Raw genomic sequence first — 23,262 nt, 5'->3', positions numbered from 1 at the left:
AGTGGTTATTATGTTTCTAGCATGTTTGGCGACTGTTCTTCTAACCCTAATTGATGGACTGTGTAGCTTTTCATTTCTTAAACAACCATGTAGGAAGACACATGGCCATATTCCAGAATGATAATATCAAGATTCCTCAGGCTCAAATTGTGAAAGAATGGTTGGGAGGAAGCATTTTCACACATGAATTGGCAAGTCTTTGGGATGTGCTGGAGGAGACTTTACAGAGTGCTGGACTCTTGCATTCTCAATACATGATCTTGACCAAAAATTGACACACCTCTTGATGGAAATAAATGTTTTGATGTTATTTCCATCGAGAGGCATCAGTTTTTGGTTTAAGATATTGTATTGATAATGCAAGAGTCAAGCAAACTCTACTCCAGCATATCCCAAAGCCTTTCAATGAATGTAAAGTTTGGACTCAGAGGTATATAGTTTTTGTTTTGTGGATAATATATGAAAACTACTAACTAGGTATTTTTGCTATTACATACTCCGTGGATTTTTTCATCTGACCAACCACTTGCTCAGGTCACCAAGCAACATGAATGTAACAGAAGCTACAGGTGTCTCAGGTTATTGTTGCACTAACTGCTGGAAATTATTAAACTACTTCTTCAACTGCGATCGATTTTATGATGACTTCTTGGCAAGATTCAGATCCAATATTGAGAGACTACTTCATTAAACATTCACTTCCTCAGATTTACAAGGTGATTTAATGATCTAGTTAATGAATGAGCCAGCCAAGGAAATAGTGCAATTGAACACAATCCAATTCATTTGTTTATAACATGAACATTTTTTAAAGGATTATTAATGCTATTTATTATATTTTGCATTTAAACTAGGCTTTGCTTGCTGGGTTATGTGTGTCATGCCCTGAAGATCCTTTGCACTTTATAGAAGAGAAGATCCTATCAATTCTAGAGGATCAGGATTTCGAGCTTCGCTGGTATGTGGGCTTGTGTATAATTTGTGACATTAGAATATAAATGATGATGTAAAATCAAGTTTATAAGCTTTAAACAGTATAATACAGTAAATAACACTAATAATAGCCCTAAAATGTAAATTGTTTCTGAATTCTTTAGGCACACATTTATTGACAAAGACAAACAAATCTTCTCACTGGCAGGAAGCATTGTGTATGATATTTTTGGAGATTCAGAAGACAGCCAGGTAAATCTCATATAATGGATTCTTTATTCAGAGTGAATAGGGTTGAGCTATCAAACCTCCATCTGCTAAAACTCATTTTTTCTCACAGTTTCTGTCACATTCGTTGGAGAAAGCGTTCTCGTGTTATCGAACCAACCTGACCAGAATGTGTTTCATGTGAGTGTCAAAACTGTACTGTAAAAGAGCCACAACAGCAAACAAAACCTGCTTTGGATCCACTCGGAATTGTTCCAAAAGGGGGTTTTGCCATTTTTTGGTTGCCCAAATACCTTTTCATTGATCAGTTCTTAAGTTCTCAGTGTGAAGAACTTTTTAAAAATCTAATAAACCCTTTTCCACTCAAATAACTTTTGTGCAGTGGAATGTTAAAGGTTCTTCATGTACAAAAAAACACCGGGCCGGTGTCAACTAGGCTAATGTCTGACTTCTCGTGTTAAAGGGGTTGGAAGAGTTATATTTCGAAGAAGAAAATGAACGCTGCCAGGCTCCTTGAGAGAATGGAAGAGGCTAAGTTGTATCTCACACAGAGAAGGATAAAACAGGCTTTCATCAAGTGGACAGCGTGGGTTTGCTTTTGCAAACACAGGCAGAATGGTACTGCCTATATATTACATCAGATTACATTCAAAGTTGGAATATTTAGGAAATCCAACTTAAACACCATTTTGTTCTCTATTAATATTGTAACATGAAGGCATTACCTATGTTATCCAGATGCTGTGAGGAAACTACAGAAAGCACAGGAGTCTGTTCACTGCAGAAACATCATTATAACTTGGCGTCGTGTTGTGCATGAAGCTAAAAGAACGAAGGAATATTTTAAGGTAGTTTTTCAAGTTAAAATGTGTGTAACACAAATGCATGAGATGTTTAGGTATTATGCTTGTCTGTATGTTCAGAGGCTAGAGAGAGAGATACAAGAAAGTCTGAACTCAGAGATATCACAGGGCAACGGACAGGACAGACTATCACTGCTGCCTAACAAGCTGTCTCTTAAGGTATCACTTAACCTCTGTTATGTTACCATTATATAACTGGCTTCAAGTCAACTGTGATTTTAATCAACTATTTGGTGCAGATCTTCCAATGTCTAGGCGTGCGTGACCTCCTGAAATGCGCTCAGGTGTGTCATTCTTGGAAAGCGATCACTCAAATCAGCTCATTGTGGACTGAGGTCAGTGCAGCTCACTTAAACACTTTAATTCAGCTATCCTTGTGGAAAACAAGTGCACTTAGCTGTATTGAATGTACTCTTGTAGTGCTTGTTACTACTTGACACATTTTTAAAAAAGTGCACTTTAATGTAAAATTAAAGTTTTACTTTAAAGTACATTTTACATCATCATGTTTTAATAATATTTTGTTCATGCTTTAACGAAGTACACTTATTTTGATGTGTTGACTAACATACTAAAGCAAGTTATTATATTTTAAATGTAGGGTAATTGCAACTTCATCATTACAAATGTGTAATTAGAAATATATTTAAACATACATACAAGTTTAAATAAGAAATACATTAAAGTATATTTTAGTTTATCATAAATGCTTGTCAGTAGGCCCAGGGGCGTAGCACCAAATTTTGGGCCCTGGGTACAAACCATCTTGCTGGGCCCCCGTACCAAATACCATAGTGATACCAATGGGTGGGGTATTGCATTTTTAATCATAAAAACACTTAAAATGTAAACAAAATAAGCCACACTCTGATTAATATATTTTTGTTTTATTGTCAAAAGTATAAGTTAATTGATGATTATTTGTCTGTTTAAAATAAATGCAGACTATAGAATCACAGGGTACACTAACCGCCAAACTAGACATTCAGTCTTTGAATTACGTTTTTAAAATTAGTAATTTTCAATCATTAAGATGTGCATTAAACTGAGAACAATTCTGTACTTAATGTAAGAGCGTGCGCGAGCTAATTTGCAAAGCAATGCGGTAAAATAGGCGCTAATGATCTGTGTTTCTCTTACGAGAGGTTCTCTCGTATTGCGTAGTTGCTTACGCTACGGGAAAGCCTTTCTTTCTCGAGATACTGAAGCCAAAAATTATCCTTAATTTTTATAATCTTGTCAACGCAGTGCGGCAGCCTGCAGACCTAGGGCAAGCTTACTAGCGTGCCCATTGGCTGCCCTGCGGCAACTGCAGCAGCCTACCGCTGAGCCCTTGGCGTGACGTCACGACCAATGAGCGCGCTTGGCGCGCTTAATGCGTCACAGCCCGCGAAAAGGGGTGTGGCTTAGCGTATATAAACAGGGCTCGGAGGCTGCTTCTCTGATTTCTGTCTTTTCAGCGAAGCTCTACGCATCGCTGCTCTCTGAGGAAGCCGCCGTCGAATCAAGCGACCAGCACGCCGAGGATCTCAGCCTGAGGACGCCGGCCGCCTTCGCCGCCTTCAGCTTTCCCTGCCTGCTTCGCTATCCGGCGAATATATCCTTTTACTGCTCTGTGTTGTATGTGTTTGTGTGTTCGCCCCGCGACACACTTTGCATCTAAAAGAGCGCGAGGCGTTGTTGCAAATGCCTCGCTCATCCTGTGGCTCGTGCAGAGCCGCGCTCAGCGACGGAGACCGCCACGTGATCTGCGCTCTCTGCCTGGGTTTCGACCACGCAGCCCGCGCCCTTCACGGGCGGCTGCGAACAGTGTGAGGACTTGCCGATGTCGACCCTGCGGGCTCGACTCGCCATGTTTCACGATCCTCCACCTTCTCCGGCTGCCTCTTCCGGGCCGCGTAAGAAAAAACGCCGCTCTCAAAGGCCTTCCGAGCCGGTGGTTATAGCTGAGCGCTCGCCGGAGCCCCTCCCGCGAGCCTCGCTCTCTCCTTCTCCCCCGCCCTTCACCGACGCGCAGCGGCCGGCCTCTGCCCGCACTGCCGTCGCCTCAGGGGATGAAGCAGACCAGCTGGTTACTCCCCTCTGTCAAGCCGCGCAAACGGCGCCGCTCACAAGGGATGTCAGAACGGACGGTCACGGGCTATAGCTTCCTTTACGTTACAAGGAAGCTACCCCCCCCCGGATGACGCACGCCCTCTCCCCCTCTGTTCGAGCCGCGCAAGGCGCCGCTCACAAGGGATGTTAGAAGTAGACGGTCACGGGCTGGCTTCCTTTACGTTATAAGAAAGCTACCCCGCGTCTCGGTCGCGCGCGTCACTCTCCGGCCACCTCCGTTTCTCACACATTTCTCAGTCCCCTCCTAGCTCAGGCGACTAGAAATATCTATATTGCAGTAAACGAGCCTGTTATACACGCACGCCTGCAAACAAACGATGTCACAGCACATAATGACATCTTCCCGCTCTCTCTCCCTTTGTTCGAGCCGCGCAACTGCGCCGTTCTCAAGGGATATCAGAGCGGACGTCACGAGCACCGGCGAAAGGAGGAAGAGAGAGTGTTTTCGTCCCGCTTAGGCCGGACTTCCTCCAATCCTCGCATATTTCTCAGTCCCCTCTAAGCTCAGGCGGCTGGAAATACTATTATTGCAGTAAACGAGCCTGTTGTAATACACGCGCGCCTGCAAACAAACGCTCGGTCATATGCTCGCACTGACTGGAAGCTCATGTTTGCCCCTGTGGCTCAGTGGCAGAACATTAGACTTCCGCACCAGAGACCCGTGTTCGAATCCGGCTCTGGCAGCAGAAAAACTTTTTTCTGCTTGCTTCTCTCGAGCTCGCGGCCAGCTTTCTTACATACAGAAAGCAAACCCGCATCTCACGGGATACATATTTCTCAGTCCCCTCTAAGTTCAGGCGGCTGGAAATACTAATACTGCAGTAAACGGGCCTGTTTTAATACACGCGCGCCTGCAAACAAACGCCGAAACGAAACACGACGCTCGGTCATATGCTCGCACTGACCAGTAGCTCATGTGTGCCCCTGTGGCTCAGTGGCAGAACATTAGGCTTCCGCACCAGAGACCCGTGTTCGAATCCGGCTCTGGCAGCAGAAAAAAAAAAAAAACATTTTTCTGCTTGCTTCTCCGAGCTCGCGGCCAGCTTTCTTACATACAGAAAGCAAACCCGCATCTCACGGGATACATATTTCTCAGTCCCCTCTAAGTTAGGCGGCTGGAAATACTAATGCTGCAGTAAACGGGCCTGTTTTAATACACGCGCGCCTGCAAACAAACGCCGAAACACGACGCTCGGTCATATGCTCGCACCAACTGGAAGCTCATGTGTGCCCCTGTGGCTCAGTGGCAGAATTTTACGCTTCTGCACTGGAGAACCGTGTTCAAATCCGGCTCTGGCGGCAGAAAATATTTTTTCTGCTGTCTTCTCCGAGCTCGCGGCCAGCTTTCTTACATACAGAAAGCGAACCTGCATCTCACAGGATGGTGCTTGAGTATTTATGAGCGTCTAAACATATGAGCCATCAAAGCATTTGCTCTATAACGCCGATGGTGTTACAAGTGTAGAAAATGTGCCCACTCCCATGTGCTCACTACTACACACAAACACGGTCCCCATGGTAACGCGTTCAGAGCGCTCTCTCATAAAGCGGTCACACGCCGCTCGAGTAATAAGTGTAGTAAATGTGCCCACAACTCTGTGCTCACATCTACCTGTAACTCGCTCTGCCACTCGGTTACCCCGGGCAACAGCGGCTCAAGCCGAGGGTGTTATAAGTGTAGAAAATGTGCCCACTCCCATGTGCTCACTGCTTCACACAAACATGGTCCCCATGGTAACGCGCATAGAGCGCTCTCTCATAAAGCGGACACAAGCCGCTCGAGTACTAAGTGTAGTAAATGTGCCCACAACTTTGTGCTCACACCTACCCGCTGCTCGCTCTGCCATTCAGTTACCTCGGGTCGCACACCCTCTAAGCTCCCAAACTCTGGCCGTGTCATAAGTGTAAACTCTGCGCCCGCTCAGGTGCACGCGCACTCACTTTTAGACATTACAATCCCCACGCCGCTTTCGCGCCAGGGGTGTTTGTCAGCAAATCGCGCTCCATCCTCTGGGACCGAGCTACCGAACGCTGTACAGCCGGCCAATACTGTTTACCAGCCCCCGTGTTCGAGCACCAGCGGCGCGCACGCCGCTCCATCCTCTCTGATACAGGTTCCCCAATCCCGCGCAGCGTGGCGATCTGAACCCAGAGACCATTCGACCCCTAGCTATGCATGCGGAAGCATGGGAAGCTATTCAGGGCGCGTCAGAATGGGTGCTGAGTACTATAAAACACGGCTATTCGCTTCAATTCGCTCGTCGCCCTCCGCGCTTCTAGCACAGACGGAGACGAAAGTGAGTTCAGAAGCTGCGCACCTGCTTCAAGCCGAAATGGCGAAGGTACTGCGCAAAAGGGCTATAGAACAGGTTCATCCTTCTCTAAGCGAGTCGAGCCTTTACAGCCGCTACTTCCTCGTACCCAAGAAGGACGGAGCGTTAAGACCTATTTTAGATCTGAGACATCTGAACAAAGCCCTCATGAGACGGCCGTTCAAAATGATCACAACCAGAAAAATCCTCGCGCAGATTTGCCCAGGAGACTGGTTTATCTCTCTCGATCTAAAAGACGCATATTTTCAGATCCAGATAACTCCCCGTCACAGGCCATTCTTGAGATTCGCCTTCAACGGTCGAGTATATCAGTACACAATCCTGCCCTTCGGCCTGTCTTTGGCACCCCGTACTTTACGAAATGCATGGACACGGCTCTCGCTCCCCTGAGAAAACAGGGAATGCGAATACTGAATTATCTGGACGATTGGCTTATTCTAGCGCTGTCAGAGACGGAACTTGTGTCTCACGGAACAGCGCTTCTCAGCCATCTGGAGGATCTGGGTCTCTCGGTCACTGGACCAAGAGCTCGCTATCGCCCCGTCAGTCAATTTCCTTCTTGGAATAGAACTGGACTCGGTGGCTATGACGGCCAGACTGTCGGAGCAGCGCGCGCGCCGCATCCGCCTCCTCGCCGCATCCCTCCAAATAGGCAGCCGGGTTCCGCTGGGGACATTCCAGCGTATCCTGGGGCATATTGCCTCAGCTGCAGCAGCGCTCCAGCTGGGCTTACTGCGCATGCGCCCGCTTCAACGCTGGCTGAAAGCGCGCGTGCCCCACCGAGCCTGGGCGGCCGGCGGCTTGCGAGTCAGAGTGAATCAGAGCTGCTTTTCAGCCCTGCAGCCCTGGCTGGCAGCCGAATGGTATCACACAGGAGTGACTATGGGAGTGATTTCACACCGGAAAGTTGTCTCGACAGACGCTTCCAACCTAGATTGGGGAGCGCTCTTCGAAGGCAGACCGGTCTATGGCCGCTGGTCAGACCAGGAGAATCTCCTACACATAAACTGTCTAGAGATGCTCGCGGTCGAGAAAGCTCTCAAACACTTCCTCCCATTCCTCCACGGTCACCATGTTCTAGTCCGCACGGACAATACATCGGTAGTGGCCTATGTGAATCGCCAGGGCGGTGTCAGATCAGACGCTCTGCACCCTGGCGGAACGCCTCCTCGTGTGGGCTCAGCACTCTCTGCGCTCGCTGAGAGAGCCGCGCATGTGCCTGGCCACCTGAACGAGGGCCCCGACAGACTGTCCAGGGACAGCGTTCCCCCTGGGGAGTGGTCTCAACACCCCCAAACAGTCCAGTCACTGTGGCGCCGTTTCGGCAAAGCGAAAGTCGACCTTTTTGCGTCAAAAGACAACGCTCATTGCCCAGAGTTCTTCTCGAAGAACGAGGACGCGCTGGCCCAGACCCGGCCCAGCGGCCCGCTGTATGCTTTTCCCCCGGTCTCTCTGCTGCCTCAGGTCATCAAGAGAATCAGGGAAGCGCGCCACACAGTGCTCCTCTTAGCCCCATACTGGGAGAACCAAGCTTGGTTCCCGGATCTAATACAGCTGGCAGACTCAGCCCCCTGGCCGATACCGGTGAAGAGAGACCTTTTCTCTCAAGCCCGCGGCTCGATATGGCATCCCCATCCAGAGCGCTGTCTCTGCATGCGTGGAGCCTCAACGATTACACGCTGATCTGCCAGACGGGGTCATGAACATGATCATACAATCTAGAGCCCCCTCTACGAGGCGGCTCTACATGTCGAAATGGTCAGTGTTTAACAGATGGTGCACTGCTAAGGGGCTCGATCCACAGACATGTGGGGGTATCGCGAGTACTGTGTTTCCTTCAAGAGTTACTGGACGCGGGCAGGTCCCCCTCCACGCTCAAAGTCTATGTCACGGCCATTTCAGCGCTCTCTGTTCAGAGCTGGGCCGCGCATTAGGAACGAACGAGTTCGTCATCCGCTTCCTTAGAGGAGCCAGGAGGATGAACCCCCCGCGACCCCCCTCGGTTCCTATGTGGGATCTTTCACTGGTCTTGGAGGCCCTGAAAGCGCATCCCTTCGAACCCTTGGAAACTGTGGATATGAAATACCTCACGCTCAAAACCGTTTTTCTGATAGCACTGTCTTCAGTCAAACGAGTGGTGGAACAGCTCTTTGTTTCGTTTGGCGGGCGCACCAAGGGTCTCGCCGCCTCGAAACACAGCCTGTCCAGATGGATAGTGGACGCTATTGCTGCTGCTTATGCGTCTAAAGACCTGCAGTGCCCATTGGGCATTCAAGCTCACTCCACCAGAGGCATGGCCTCGTCGTGGGCGTGGTCCAGCGGGATTCCCATTCATGACATTTGTGCAGCGGCAGGCTGGGCCTCCCCCTCCACATTTGTTAGGTTTTACAACCTGGATGTTCCCGCCTTGCAGGCGAAAGTGTTATCAGTCTAAGTCTCGCGTATGCCAGCCCACTATCTGTGCGCGGGCTACGTTGTGTGATTTAGCTCTACTGGTTGAGCTGCACTATGCAGGGAATTGTCAGTTCGGACCGGCCGTGCCGCTCCTAACCCCCTAGTGTGTGCTTATGTACGGCGCTAGCCCTCTTCGGGCCGCCCGGCTCTCTGCTATCACGTTCCCCGGGCTCTCCCTGGGACTCATTCAGTGGATGCTGGGCGCGCACGGCGTTGACTAGGGCGTTCCCGTAGCGTAAGCAACTACGCAATACGAGAGAACCTCTCGTAAGAGAACGTTTCGGTTACTCACGTAACCTCTGTTCTCTCTAGAAGAGGGAACGAGTATTGCGTAGCCCGCCGTGCTCGCACCACGAGCTCATTTCGCTTCATGCGACAGAAACCAGAGAAGCAGCCTCCGAGCCCTGTTTATATACGCTAAGCCACACCCCTTTTCGCGGGCTGTGACGCATTAAGCGCGCCAAGCGCGCTCATTGGTCGTGACGTCACGCCAAGGGCTCAGCGGTAGGCTGCTGCAGTTGCCGCAGGGCAGCCAATGGGCACGCTAGTAAGCTTGCCCTAGGTCTGCAGGCTGCCGCACTGCGTTGACAAGATTATAAAAATTAAGGATAATTTTTGGCTTCAGTATCTCGAGAAAGAAAGGCTTTCCCGTAGCGTAAGCAACTACGCAATACTCGTTCCCTCTTCTAGAGAGAACAGAGGTTACGTGAGTAACCGAAACGTTTTGCGGTGTTAGATTTTGACAATGGAGGGAAATATACAGTGTTTTCATGTAAACATCTGATTTCTGCAGAGTAAGATTACGGTTAACACCTTTAAATATTACATAAATGTATTATTTTGTATTTTTATTAAACTTATTGAGTGTAGGCCTATAAATCAGCAGCAAAAAGTAATTCTTGAAAAAATCTGCACAGTAATTTTATCAAATCTACACGTTAATAAAAACAAATTGCTATTAGTACTCTTATAAAATTCAATTAGGCAATCATACATTTCTCAATTTTATATTTATATATTAATGTCAAGAATTTAGAAGTGTATATAGCCTACGCTACACTACACAGAAATAATACACAATTAAATTATGCTTATTTGAAATGCATTGAGCAGGCTAGGTATGAAACGCTTCAAAACAGAGCGCACAAAGCGCGTATGCGCATCGCAGGTGCAGAATGATGTGCTCAAAGCGACATGGAGTCACAGCAAGTGTGCATTTAAAAGTTCACGGCACAAAGCGAAGACATGTCGAGCGCACACATTCTAGTGTTTATCTGTCCAACAGTTTATTGATCATTTGTTTCTTCAGTTTTAAATTCCAGTTATTGTGCGTCTGATGCCGATTCATAGTCCTTGTGATCTAACAGGCACACGGTAGCGAGTCGTTTAAAAACAGCAACAAACTCCAACAAAATAAAGTCATTTTATGTAAATCCACAGCCTTTTCTCTACAGATCAAGCATTATAATGTTAATATATCATATTGGAGAGAGTTTTACCGTGCATCCTGCTGTAACCGGCAGAGGCGCGCGCGCTGTTTGAATAACGTTAGTTAAGTTAGCTGTTACTGAATGGAGATTGACAGCCGCAGAGGAGCGAAAACGAGTTTCCGTAAACTTTAATGATGTAATACGACATCTGTCCCTCACATTAAGCTATGGAATGGCCTCAGATGACTTTGTCACCCAAACTGACGTGAAAAAAGCGCGAGGCGCCGAAAAGCGCGCTGTTTGCATCCCTGTATGTATGGTGTGATACTATAAAGTATTGGTATATTATTCAAACAGAGTACGAACATAAATGTATGCTATTCTACCTGGAGTAGATATTTATGTTAAAACAATGTCAATGCTCGATGATGCATTTGGAGCTCACCTTTCTTTTCAAAAAACTGAGTGAGCAACTGCTTGCCCTCATTTGCCTTTCTCTCTTTAATCTTCTTTTCTTTTCGTTTTTTAGCCCCTTATTTTCCTTTCTTAAGGAAAGACATGACTCTTCCCCTGTCTTCCTAATTCCTATCACAGCTCACTCCAGCTCCTCCTGTCTCTCATCAATTGATTCACCGCGGGTCCGTAGCAGAAGCACCTGACCTGCGGGTCGTACCATTTACATTGATTCGAGAGGGGTGGTGGGGCCATGCACAGCATGAAAATCACTTTTTTATACCAAACCAGTGCCTAACTACAAGTTTAGTTTTGCACAGGAACTTTTTTATTTGTACATAAATGTTATAAAAATGTTAGTGCATGTATATGTATGTATAGAAAACTGACTTCTAAGGCCCCCCCCCTGCCTCGGGCCCTGGGAACTCGGTACCCTTTATCCCCCCAGTCCGACGCCCCTGAGTAGGCCTAACGTTACATTCGGCTGTAACCAACCTTGTAGGCTACAAACCGGATTGTAAAACATTTTGTTCAAAATTAACTAAATTTAAATAATGAGTCAAAACGGTTTTTTTTTTTTTTTTGTCTTGATTCAAGCATATTGGATGGTTTTCAAAGAAAAATTGCATACATACGTCACTCACCCGTGCGCGATATTTTTTTTCCCAGGAGGGTAGGGGAAGACTCATTAATATTCATTAGAGAAGTCATCACTGATTGGTCTTTACCCCAGTGACGGGTAGGTTTAGGGGCGGGGTTGGGGTAGGTCATCACATAGCCCCCAGTGACGAGTAGGTTTAGGGGCGGGGTTAGGGGTAGGTCATCAGACCAATCAGTGATGACTTCCCTAATGAATATTAATGAGTCTTCCCCTACCATCCTGGGAAAAAAAATATCGCCACCCGTGCGTGTCTCCACATAGGCTATCCGTAAATCAAGAGAAGTTGCTCCGGCTACTTTGCCGTGTGTAAGTATGGTGTGGGTGTGGCATAAGTTAGCTAGAGAAAGGTCGTTAGGGAGCAGCTAAATCTCGAACCTTCGAGGAATCGCCCGTTTAAAAATAAAAGCGCTGACAGAGCTCGTAATAAATCAAGAATCAACATTCTTGGCTTTGCTTGGCTTTCTGAGATGGCGAGAACTAAGGGATTTGAAATGTTGTAAAAACATTGAGAGATGCAGTTTAATTTACTCAACAGGTGAGTACGGTATTTTTTTTTTAACAGATAAATTGCCATAAGTAGCTCTTTAACAGAGTTCATTGTATATTTTTTGCGCTGGAATTTATTTTCAAGGATGTAGTGTCCTAGTAATGTGCTAGTAAGCTCCTTTCCATCTAAACTGGTAATAGCCTATTTTTTACGAGCAGTAGGAAAATCTCTCTTTTTATGAGAAAGAACTATATTCATTCGCACTGCGTCACACAGAGCCGAAGCACAACCAAAACAATGTTCTTCCGCAACATGCATGCAGTTTGGTTTCTTAACCGCTAGAGGGCCAAGATATACCATTTTCATTTAATTAAATAACATTCAATGAAGTGACCGGAAACATTACATTCAGTTTCAACTTAAAGTAAATTCTTGTAAAACATATTATTTCTGCAATAAGCATACTCTTTTTTAAAAGTATGCTAAAGTGCACTTCTTTTTCACAAGGATATATATCCAGTATAATCTGTAAGATGTGTTTCCACAGATTGACTTCTCCCCTGAGGGCAGCTGGATCACAGATCAGACTGTGGAGAGAAAACTGCGGGCACATCGTGTCTATGTGATCTCTGTGAACTTGTGCGGTTGCACAATGGTGCAGGGCTCGAGCTTCAGACGCATCAGTAAAACTACTTTAATCAGTCTAAAATTACACACATTTTCAGTTTGATCAATGATGTAAGGATCTTGCATGTGTTTTATTTTCAAAGGTCAATGCCGAAATCTTCAAGAACTCAATCTGAGCGAATGCCAAAATGTTAATGCAAGTAGAAAACAAACACGTGATTATAGGTTTTGCTGCTGCTTATCAATCTAACACCTTTTTTTGTTCTCGACAGGATGAAAATATGAAGATGATTTTAGAGGGATGTCACTCTCTCCTCTATCTTAATCTGGCCTTTACTCATATTACTAATGGCACTATAAGAGTCCTCTCAAGGTACAAACTTCTTATGTTTCTCATTACACAACTAGAATGAAAGAAATAACTGTATTTGTATAGTTCTGGCACTGACTGTTGTTTAAAAGATGCTGTGTGATGCTGCGGTCTCTGAATCTGGCACACTGCATGGGTTTCTCTGATAAAGGCCTGCAGTATCTCACCACAGGGAAAGGCTGTCACAGACTCAGTCATCTAGACCTCTCCGGTTGTTCTCAGGTTAGAGTTGACACATAGCCTATAGGAAATGCACACTAGTAATATTAGTTCATATTTACAGGCGGTTCACAGAGAAAGCTTTCTTGCGTTTCACTGCTCTGCTGCCAAAACAGTGCAAACATCACAACAATGCGTTTATCGTAGCAACTGTAACACTTTATAATAAGGTGTCATTTGATAGCATTATTGCTTTGGTAACACTTTACAATAAGGTCTCATTTGTTAGCATTAGTTAATGTATTAACTAACAATGAACAATACATTTATTACTGTATTTATTCATCATTGTTAATGTTAGTTCATTAAACATAGTTGTTCATTGTTTATGTTAGTTCACAGTGCATTAACTAACATTAACAAATACAAATTTTTATTTTAATAATCTATTAATAAATGTTAAAGGAACACTCCACCGTTTTTTGAAATAGGGCTTATTCACTTTCTTTCCTACATTTAGATAGGTGGGCAAATGCATTTTTGTCTCAGTGCATGCATTGTTTTAGTTTGACAGGGTCGGCGCTAGCTTAGCTTAGCATAATGAATGGAATCCTTTGTTGCCAGCTAGCATGTCCTGAGTAAAAGTGATATAAAAAATAAAAAAACCCACCTAATTACTTCTTGTGGCCTGCGTATTCACAACAAGTACAAATAGCGATGCAGATTAACACTAGGCAATTTCCTAGGCAGATATTGACATATATATTAAGGACTATATTAGGGGGGGCAAAAATGCATTTGCCCACCTATCTAAATGTAGGAAAGAAAGTGAATAAGCCCTATTTCAAAAAACGGTGGAGTGTTCCTTTAAAATGAACATTAAGATTAATACATTCTTTAGAAGTATTGTTTATTCTTAGTTCTTGTTAACTAAAGTAGTTAACTAATGAAACCTTATTGTAAAGTGTTGTCCCATTTTTTTTAAACAAAAATACAGCATTTTAAGGATAAGAAGGCAATAAACAAAATATTCCAAAAAAGTTATAATATAGTGGAGCGGCTAAGTGCTTATGTTTGGCAGAATCGTTCAGTTTATGATACAAGCGTGAAAATTGGCATGAGCAGCCTCCATGGGTCACTTGACAAGAAAATTGTCCGAGCCACTTGAAATTTCAAGATGGCCGACACCTTAGTGGAGCAGTTAAGTGATATAGTGGTTTATTTGGTGATACAAGCATGAAAATTGGCATGAGCAGTCTCTAAGGTGTCGGCCATCTTGAAAAATGAAAAATCTTGAAATTTCAAGTGGCTCGGACAATTTTCTTGTCAAGTGACCCATGGAGACTGCTCATGCCAATTTTCACGCTTGTATCATAAACTGAACGATTATATCACTTAGCCGCTCCACTAATAGGCCTACATGAAATTCTAAAATGAACTAAAGTGTGTTAAATTGTAAGTATTACACCATTAAGTCTTACAAGTAATTTTTGAATTTAAAGAAGGCATTTTCTTTGAAAATGTACATTTATTAATGTAAAATGTGCAGTTATGCAAGGAATAGTAATAAAATAATAAATGTAATATGAAATGGATCTATTTAAAAATAGACTAATAGTTTTGGGATAAATTCCTTTTTACAAAATTAGAAAAGTCCATCCAAAACACTCCAATTCCACACAAAAACTATTTCTTCAAAGTGATGACAAATGGAAGAATTGGGTAAAATACTGTCATTAAACGTTTATAGTTTACTGGTTAATAATAACTGACAGAAGAATTATTTATTTTTTTGCATAAGAAGCAAGAATTCTTTCCACTGAACTGTATCATTTGTCGGCTATTTCTGTTATATTTATTATTTCCGTCAGAGTATGTCTCATAAAAAAATTATTAGCGCATACCATCATTTTGATGCGGCATGTTACGGTTCTTTCTTAGTCACAATAATTTGCAATAATGGACAGAATCAGTATTACCATGGTACTTTTATTAGTGATTTATCCATGATATTTATGTTGTACCTCAAAGAATACCATGGTACATGTCCACTGTCCATTACACTGTAGTGATTTCAACTTAAATTACATTAAACTAACTTTTTTGAAAATTATTTGAATCTTGTATAACTTATATAACGATGTAAAAACATATATTGTGATAACTTATTGATCATATCATTTTTTGAAGTGTAGTAGCCTACTTCTGTATCCAAGTGGTAGCTATCATGGTACTTTTTGCTGCTTATAGGAATAAATCAGAATAAAGATTGATCAAATTAATTGCATTATATAAATGTTAGAAAAGTTATTTTTTTCCACTCTACAGATATCTGTGGATGGATTTACATATGTCGCTGAGGCTTGCAGTTCACTTCAACAGATTGTGTTAGATGACCTGCCCACCCTCACTGACACCTGTGTGCAGGTACAGTGTGTGTTATATGTACATAAAATATGACGTCTATTAGACACTAAGTTTGAATTGGTGATTGTTGTTTTTCTTTGTTGCAAGGTCTTAGTGTCTAAATGTCATGTGCTGACTGAGATTTCCCTCTTGGATTCGCCGTTTCTATCTGATGTGGCATTCAAAACCATAGCGGAAGTGATCAGCCTCACCAAGATCCAAATAGAAGGTTTGTATTTGTGCGCTCAAATAATGTGGCACGGCTAGAAAGGCTAGATTAGTAAAACAGAAACTGTGTGTTCTGCGTTTCAGGTAATGAGCGAATGACAGACAGCAGCTTGAAGGCCCTGTGCCGGAGCTCTCAGAAACTCGCTGAGGTCCACGTGTCCGACTGTCCTCGCATGACTGATGCCAGCTTGAAGTCTTTAGGAAGTCTGACAAAACTGTGCAACCTAAATATCTCAGGCTGTATCAAGTGAGAGAAGCCATTGCACCGACGTGAATATATAGAACAATGCAAACAGTGTTTTTTCTTTCGGCAGTGGCTATTTAAACTAAGTGAAAATAGCACTAAATTCTATTGACACTGTCTAAAAATAGCAGTATTTTCGGATTCGAACACGGGTCGATTTGCTTCAAAACTTTACCCCGACACCATTGCTACTGTTGGCAATCCAGTGACTTCCGTAATTTTGTCTGGCCCAACCAGATGTTAGTGTGCAGAGTAAGTGTAAATAGCTTCTGCCAACAAGGCGGGCTATTTGCTCTTATAGTGTAAATAGACAAAACAAGTAATAAAAACTCGGTGAGTGTTTTAGCGCAATTTTCTCACCTCATGGGATCACAACACTAAGAGATAGTAAATCTTTTCCTGGATTTTTTTTGTGCGTTCCCGAGATTAGACCTTCCTTAACATAATGCCGAAAACACGAAGTCTCTAGGTGGTCTGGTTGAGGAGTAGATAGAAGTGCAAGATTGGTGCGCACAGAACAGAAATCATGAGTTAACAAGCGCAATTTTGTCCGGTGGAAAATACACACAGCAGAAAAAAATAATATAGGATTTAATACAATCCAAAAAAATCATGTTTCACCTTTCCATTCACAACTTTTACATTTGCTCCCCCAATCTAGAATATTTGGTTTCATTCTTGACATGCATTTCAGATTCTATTAAAATGCATTCAATTTATGTTGTGTGTTTTTTACCCGATCTAGGGTGACTGATATGGGAATCTATTACATCACTGAAGGACCATCTGCTGTTGAACTGCGAGAGCTTGATCTTTCCTACTGCCCAAAAGTTACTGACCTGTCCCTGAAGAGAATAACTCAGAGGTGAAAACAGTTAACACTTACAGACAGTGCACTCATTTTAAAATCCTTCTTATACAGTGACTGTATGAATGTAAAATTCATTTCCAGATGTAGCAGTCTGACCCACCTGGCCGTGTGTTTCTGTGAGAACCTGACAGATAACGGCTTTGAGTGTCTGGACAAATGTGATTCTCTGGTCTCGCTGGACATCACCGGCTGCAAAATACATGACAAAGTACACTTAGTATATCATTTATTACAGATAATCCTTTTACAGCTGTAGTCAAAACTGTTATTATATTAAAGATGTGTCTTTCACAGGGACTGGTAGCTCTGGGGGCCAATCACAGTCTGAGAAAACTGACCGCAAACGAGTGTGTTTTCATTACAGATAATGGAATAAAGGTTTGGCTTACATTTTTTATCACTAAATGTAAGGCTTGCCATGAATTTACAATCTGATTACTGTTTATGGAAAAGTTAATGTGACATTATTTTGTCTCTGTGCAGATGTTTTGCCGACAATGTCCTCGTCTGGAGCTTTTGGATGTGTGTCACTGTGTGTGTCTGTCTGATCGTGCCATCAAAGCCCTTTTCTTCTTCTGCAGGACCATTGCCACAGTCAGAATAGCTGGATGCCCTAAAGTACTACTTTAAATCAGTAATCTTGAAAGAATAATAAGTGCACAAAGTAGTTAGTCAGGAAACAATTAACAGATGAACAAAAAGTGCATCCCAGTTCAAGTACTTATGCACTATTCTATGTCATTTTGTAGTATAAATAGTACGATTAGTGTGTTCACACTGAAATTTGAAAGTAGGAAAAGTACACTTAAAATACCCGGATGATGGATGATACCCACTTAATTAACCAAAAAACGAAGGCTGCATCCGAAATTGCATACTTCACTAATATATAGTAGGCGAAAAACAGGATGTGACAAGAGTAGTATGTTCCCATAAGTGCATAGTGTTCATTTGAGATGCAATGAAATTGTTATGAACAAATTCCAGAATAATACAACTAAATACAGCGAGATTCAAATAAAATAAAATTCAAACAAGAAAATAAAAAAAATAAAAAATGTTAAAAAAATAATAAATAAATTTTAGGATTAGACATATTTTAATGTCATTAATCAAATAATCAAATGCTTGAAATTCAACTTTATTCAAATTGGTTATGCTGATAATATGATTTGTAATAAAAGTAGAACAGGCTTTTCAAACCTTTAGATGCCACGGACCCTCAAATATGATCATCCTCGTGTGAGGGACACTTGTTCTAAAATTTAAAAGAAAGCTAGATATTTTTGTGCATAAAGACCCAATTTATATTGTGAAAATTAACACTAAATATGTATAAAATAAATTAGGAAATATTTAGCTACATTATTATTATTTTTTCTACTCACTATAGTACTGTACTGATGTATTATTTATTAATTTCAACCTAATTTATATATTTTTTATTTGAATATTTTTTCTTATTTATTTTACATGTTTTCGTACATGTTTTTCTCTAAAACTTTTCCACCGACCCCAAGCACTCCCTTGTAGCTCCCTGAGGGTCCCCGGACCCCAGTTTGAAAACCCCTGAATTAGAAAATGCAAAAAAAACAATTCTCACTAATGCACTCAGATCATTGGACACTGCTATATAGGCCTATGGTAAAGGTAAATATCACATAATAGCTGAAACTATATTTTGCTGCATCAGATGACAGATACAGCAGTGAAGTATCTAACCAGGGCTGGACACTTCCTGAGGGAGCTGGACGTGAGCGGCTGTCCTCTCCTGACTGACCGCACCCCTTCTTTCCTCCTGTGCAGCTGTCCACATCTGCGGTCCATCAGCATGCTCTACTGCAAGAACATCTCCAGGTGATTCAATGTGCCATTTCCCTTCCATGACGGCAACACAAATGCAGTGCATAATATCGATGGACAGATATTGAAGATTTAGTTTCATAGAGTTGAGCAGAGATAGTCCTATGTTAATGATTATAGAGTTATACCTTTCTCATCTCAGACAGGCCGCTCTGAAACTGCAGCGCCGAGTCCAACACTGGAAACACAGTCACGATGACGCCCCCTACAGTCTGGGTTAATTACTACAACTCGACCAGATATGGCAGGATGAGGACACGGCAGACATTACCAGTCGAGTCAACACTTACTGTATTGTGGAAAACATTTAGATAGTAGGCTATATAACATTTAAGCATTTGATAAGAAATCTCTCCCAAAAGGTGTGTTACTACAAAATACTGTCAGGGTAGCTACAAAAAGGTTGAGAATCAGTACGTTTTTGGCACTGAATGAAAAATTCAAATGCGAATGGTAATTCATATGTAAAATGAGGACGGTAGCCTACCATGCCACATTTCACACACTGAAAGTGTAAGTTTACCCAAAAATGGAACTTCTGTCATTACTCACCCTCATCTTCGGAACAGATATTTTTGATGAAATCTGAGAGGTTTCTGTCCCTCCATAGGCAGCAACGTCATTGCAACTTTCAAGGCCCAGAAAGGTAGTAAAGACACCGTTAAAATAGTCCGTGTACTACAGTGGTTCAACCTTAATGTTATGAAGTGACGAGAATACTTTTTGTGTGTAATAAAAATAATGACATTAATCACCAATCTCTTCTCTTCCATGTCAGTCAGTAAATTAATACATTCATTTATACGTTTATAATACGTTTATGTTCATATCGAATCACAAAATAAAATAAAAAACAGGAAAACAATCATATGCACAGTTCACTAAATATTAGTTGCCTTTTATTCTTAACTTAAGTATTTGCATTCTATTATGTCTTAATAAGATTATATGCTATAAACTTTAGCTATCTGTTGAACTTTAGACACTATTCTTAATGCTAAAGTACTGTGTAGTATAGTATAGTATAGTATTTGTATTGTGGGTTTACTCATACAATAAAATATTGCAACATAACAAGATCCTTCTGTTTTCATTTAGTTAAAAAATAAGGTTAGAAATGCTATAAAAATGCTGAAATAATGTAAAGTGTGCCAACAACATAGATTTACTGTAGTTTTTTTGTCTTGAAAACATACAAAAGTACAATTTAAAAAGCATTTACTTTAAATGTAACCACAGTTAAGTTAGTCAATGAATTTTGTCTTCTTGCATTGGATTTATTCTTGTATCTTGTATTGTATCTTGCATACTGGAATCAAAACTTTTTAATAATAGTAATTCCACAGACAGAACTAATTTCATTTATTTTTGTCTTGGCAAAGATTTGCATTTAAACCTTAACTTTTATTTAAACTACACAGGCTGATGCAGTTTATTGTCGAGCATGCAGTAAAATCCGCATGATAAATGAAAATGAAAAGTATTCATGGATTTGCTGTAAAACTAGGCCTGTGGAAGTGAGGACGACAAAAGAGAGAAGAAACATGCAAATGATCAGGCAAATTAGTGATAAGAAGGGGTGGTGGACATTACTAAAGGAATGACATGACAAAACTACCATAGACATCCATCCTGCCAGTGAAGAGAGAGTCTGGGTTTGGTTCTTTTAAAATGAACTATATGTGAAAACACCATTAAGTGACGATGCGGACGTTGACCTGTATGGCCCTGCTCACATGCGTCAAAGGTAAAATCTAAATTCATTTTAGAACTATATATATATTATTTATATTATATACTTACTTTTATCTGTAGCACTTTTTGTGTTGCAGGTTGTCTTTCTCATTTGAATGGTAAGAGCCCCTCTAGATGTCTAGAAAGAATGACATAACATAATCTGAAACCGCATGGTTATTAAAAAGAAACTCATTCTACTATGTAACTATTCTCTTTTTCTCTCAGTTTGTGGACGTCGCCCTTTAAAAACCCGTATTGTGGGTGGAGTTGATGCGCATGAGGGGGCGTGGCCATGGCAGGTTAGTCTTCACAGCCCCAAATATAAAGGTCACTTTTGCGGAGGTTCCCTCATCAGCAGTGAATGGGTGCTCTCGGCTGCTCACTGTTTCGCTGGGTTAGAATCACATACACATATTTACACAGATTTTAAATGATGTTATACATGTTGTTCTTGTAATATAGTTGTTTTCCTCGTGGTCTGTATATTCAGTGGTGTCAACACATCCAGTCTGCTTGTGTACTTGGGAAGGATGACACAGCAGGGTGTTCATGCTCATGAAATCAGCAGAAATGTCAGTACGCTTGTCATACATCCTGACTATAGCAGTGACACCTACAACAATGACATCGCTCTCCTGCATCTGTCCTCTTCAGTCAACTTTACCAACTATATCAGACCGGTGTGTCTAGCAGCGGAGGACAGCATTTTCCCTTCCGGCACCAACTGCTGGATCACAGGCTGGGGACAAACTGCATCTGGAGGTCACACACATATAGTACACACTCATACACACCTTCTACTAACGTCACAGACTGATGATTGTGTTTTGTCGTGTGTCCAGTGAATTTGTCTTATCCCGGGACTCTGCAGGAGACTTTGGTTCCAGTGATAATTAATTCTCAGTGTAATGATGTGCTGGGTGACGCTATCATTACAGACAACATGATGTGTGCTGGTTTACTGCAGGGAGGCAAAGACACCTGCCAGGTACAACAACCACTCCGATTACTACTACGTATCTACATGTGCACTCATGAGGGTTGTGCAGAATTCAATTAAAAAAACAACAGGATGAACATTTGCAGTGCAATTCAAAGAAATTCAAAATAGTCACAAAATTTATCGGGTGAGCCTACACTTACACTTAGTTGAAGCACACTTAGATTTTTATTACAGCACAGTTTGTTTAGGAGTATATCAGACTTTTTATGTTCACTGTTCACTGTTTAATGTAGTGCCACAAACAAAAAATGTAACTGAAAAGCATACTACCCCTCTCTTTTTCTGTTGTAGGGGGATTCTGGTGGTCCAATGGTGAGTCAGCAGTGTTCAGTGTGGGTTCAGGCTGGTATCATCAGTAGGGGTCACGACTGTGGTCAGCCCAATGAACCTGGAGTGTACACCCGCGTGTCACAGTATCAGCAATGGATCACGACCTCAACTGGCCCGAACCTCCCAGGATTCGCCACCTTCAACCCCCTAAACTCATGCTCTAATGCCAGTCAGGGTAACACCTATATAACCAGAAGCATGTATACACAATATCAACGTACAGCAAATAACAGACATCACAAAACTGTATATTAATGTTAATTGGTTATTTATTTTATTGCAGTTTATTGTATAGCGGTACATTAGGCTTTATTAAAGAGCAAACTAAGCAAAAAGCTATGTAAAAAGCTGGTTCAAAATATTCTCGAAAAGATTTTTTGCTGAAGGATTTACACAGCAACCAACACACATTGATACACATGTTAGTGAGCAGTGATGGGTAGATTACTGTGGTAGAAAATGTATTCCATTCTTTGTCATCAACAGCATGAAGTGCATTAAGTATTATATTACTTCATGGTTTTCCAGACTGGTGTTTTAAAACATAATAAAAGTACTTTTTTTGGAATCTGATGTAATCACTTGCTACCCAGCACTGTTAATGAGTATGTTAATGAACATATTTGGCAATTAAAGCAACACTAAGTAGGATTTTTTACCTTCAAATAATGTTTCCAAAATCGTTTCAGTGGTTCATCAAGTCGTGACAGTGTGAAAGGCCATTCCAACTGCGTTGGTCCTTTATCTGATATATCCACGCTATAAGATTGCCAAATCGGGTCGCGTTTCTGTAGTTCTAATGAGACATAAGAAAACTACAAATCTGACTTGCTTTACGGCAAGCGTTACAATTGTTGATTCCTGTGCTGGATAAACAGCGAGCGTGCGACAGTAGGATGCGGTAGGCTAAATTATTTACTCAACTTGTAGGGCGACCGCAGAGGGAAAGTTCCTTGGTGTTGCTTTAATTTCATTCAACTCGAGTAATTGTATTCTCTAAATATTTGTTTTTGTCTCCAGGTTGAAGTGTAGTTGTATAAAACAAACGTACCTGCACTACTTCCAGTGAATTCTGCCTTTGACAGTAACCAGCTCCACTGCAAACCGCCTGCCTCAGAACTTCATGAATATGATCAACACAAACTGCATAGGTTCAACATTTGTTGAACAAGCACTGTTTTCTACAAGATTGACCATTGAAGAGTGTAACCGTGAGGAAAAGGCAGGAATTTGTTAACAGCTCTCCTCAGTTTTCATTTAGCAAATATCAAGTACAATTCTTACACATAAATGTGTCTTTATATCACCATAGAATAACTTTAAAATATGTTTTTTTTTGAGCATACAATATTAAAAAAGTGTTTTTGTTGTTGATAGAAATATTTTTTTATTTATTTAGCTAGGATGTATTAAATTGATCAAAAGTAACAGTCATTTATAATGTTATAAACAGATTAACGTTTAAAA

General features: G+C 41.9%; 2 protein-coding genes across 2 annotated transcripts; both read left to right on the top strand.

The window, feature by feature from the left end:
* Positions 1–641: 641 nt before the first annotated feature.
* fbxl13 (F-box and leucine-rich repeat protein 13) lies at positions 642–18,946 on the top strand (the record flags this gene model as incomplete). Its single annotated transcript, XM_081355846.1, is given in 22 exon segments — positions 642–716; positions 855–958; positions 1,098–1,185; positions 1,274–1,341; positions 1,625–1,779; positions 1,900–2,009; positions 2,085–2,183; positions 2,264–2,359; positions 12,505–12,655; positions 12,658–12,713; positions 12,715–12,774; positions 12,857–12,957; positions 13,047–13,176; positions 15,442–15,540; positions 15,628–15,748; positions 15,832–15,994; positions 16,737–16,856; positions 16,944–17,070; positions 17,157–17,240; positions 17,346–17,480; positions 18,556–18,719; positions 18,868–18,946. Coding segments are annotated over 22 exon segments (2,385 nt in total).
* Positions 18,947–20,429: 1,483 nt separating this feature from the next.
* On the top strand, positions 20,430–22,820 carry LOC308684580 (tryptase-like; the record flags this gene model as incomplete). Its single annotated transcript, XM_081355844.1, has 7 exons — positions 20,430–20,472; positions 20,558–20,578; positions 20,688–20,856; positions 20,953–21,224; positions 21,305–21,450; positions 21,757–21,970; positions 22,816–22,820. The coding sequence occupies 7 exons, from the start codon at positions 20,430–20,432 to the stop codon at positions 22,818–22,820; spliced, it is 870 nt and encodes a 289-aa protein (XP_081211970.1).
* Between the last annotated feature and the right edge of the window lie 442 nt (positions 22,821–23,262).

This window comes from Scardinius erythrophthalmus, assembly GCF_964197995.2.
Source record: "Scardinius erythrophthalmus genome assembly, chromosome: 24".
NCBI lineage: Eukaryota > Metazoa > Chordata > Actinopteri > Cypriniformes > Leuciscidae > Scardinius > Scardinius erythrophthalmus.
The sequence above is the reverse complement of the archived record's forward strand: the minus strand, read 5'-3'. Positions and strand labels throughout refer to the sequence as shown.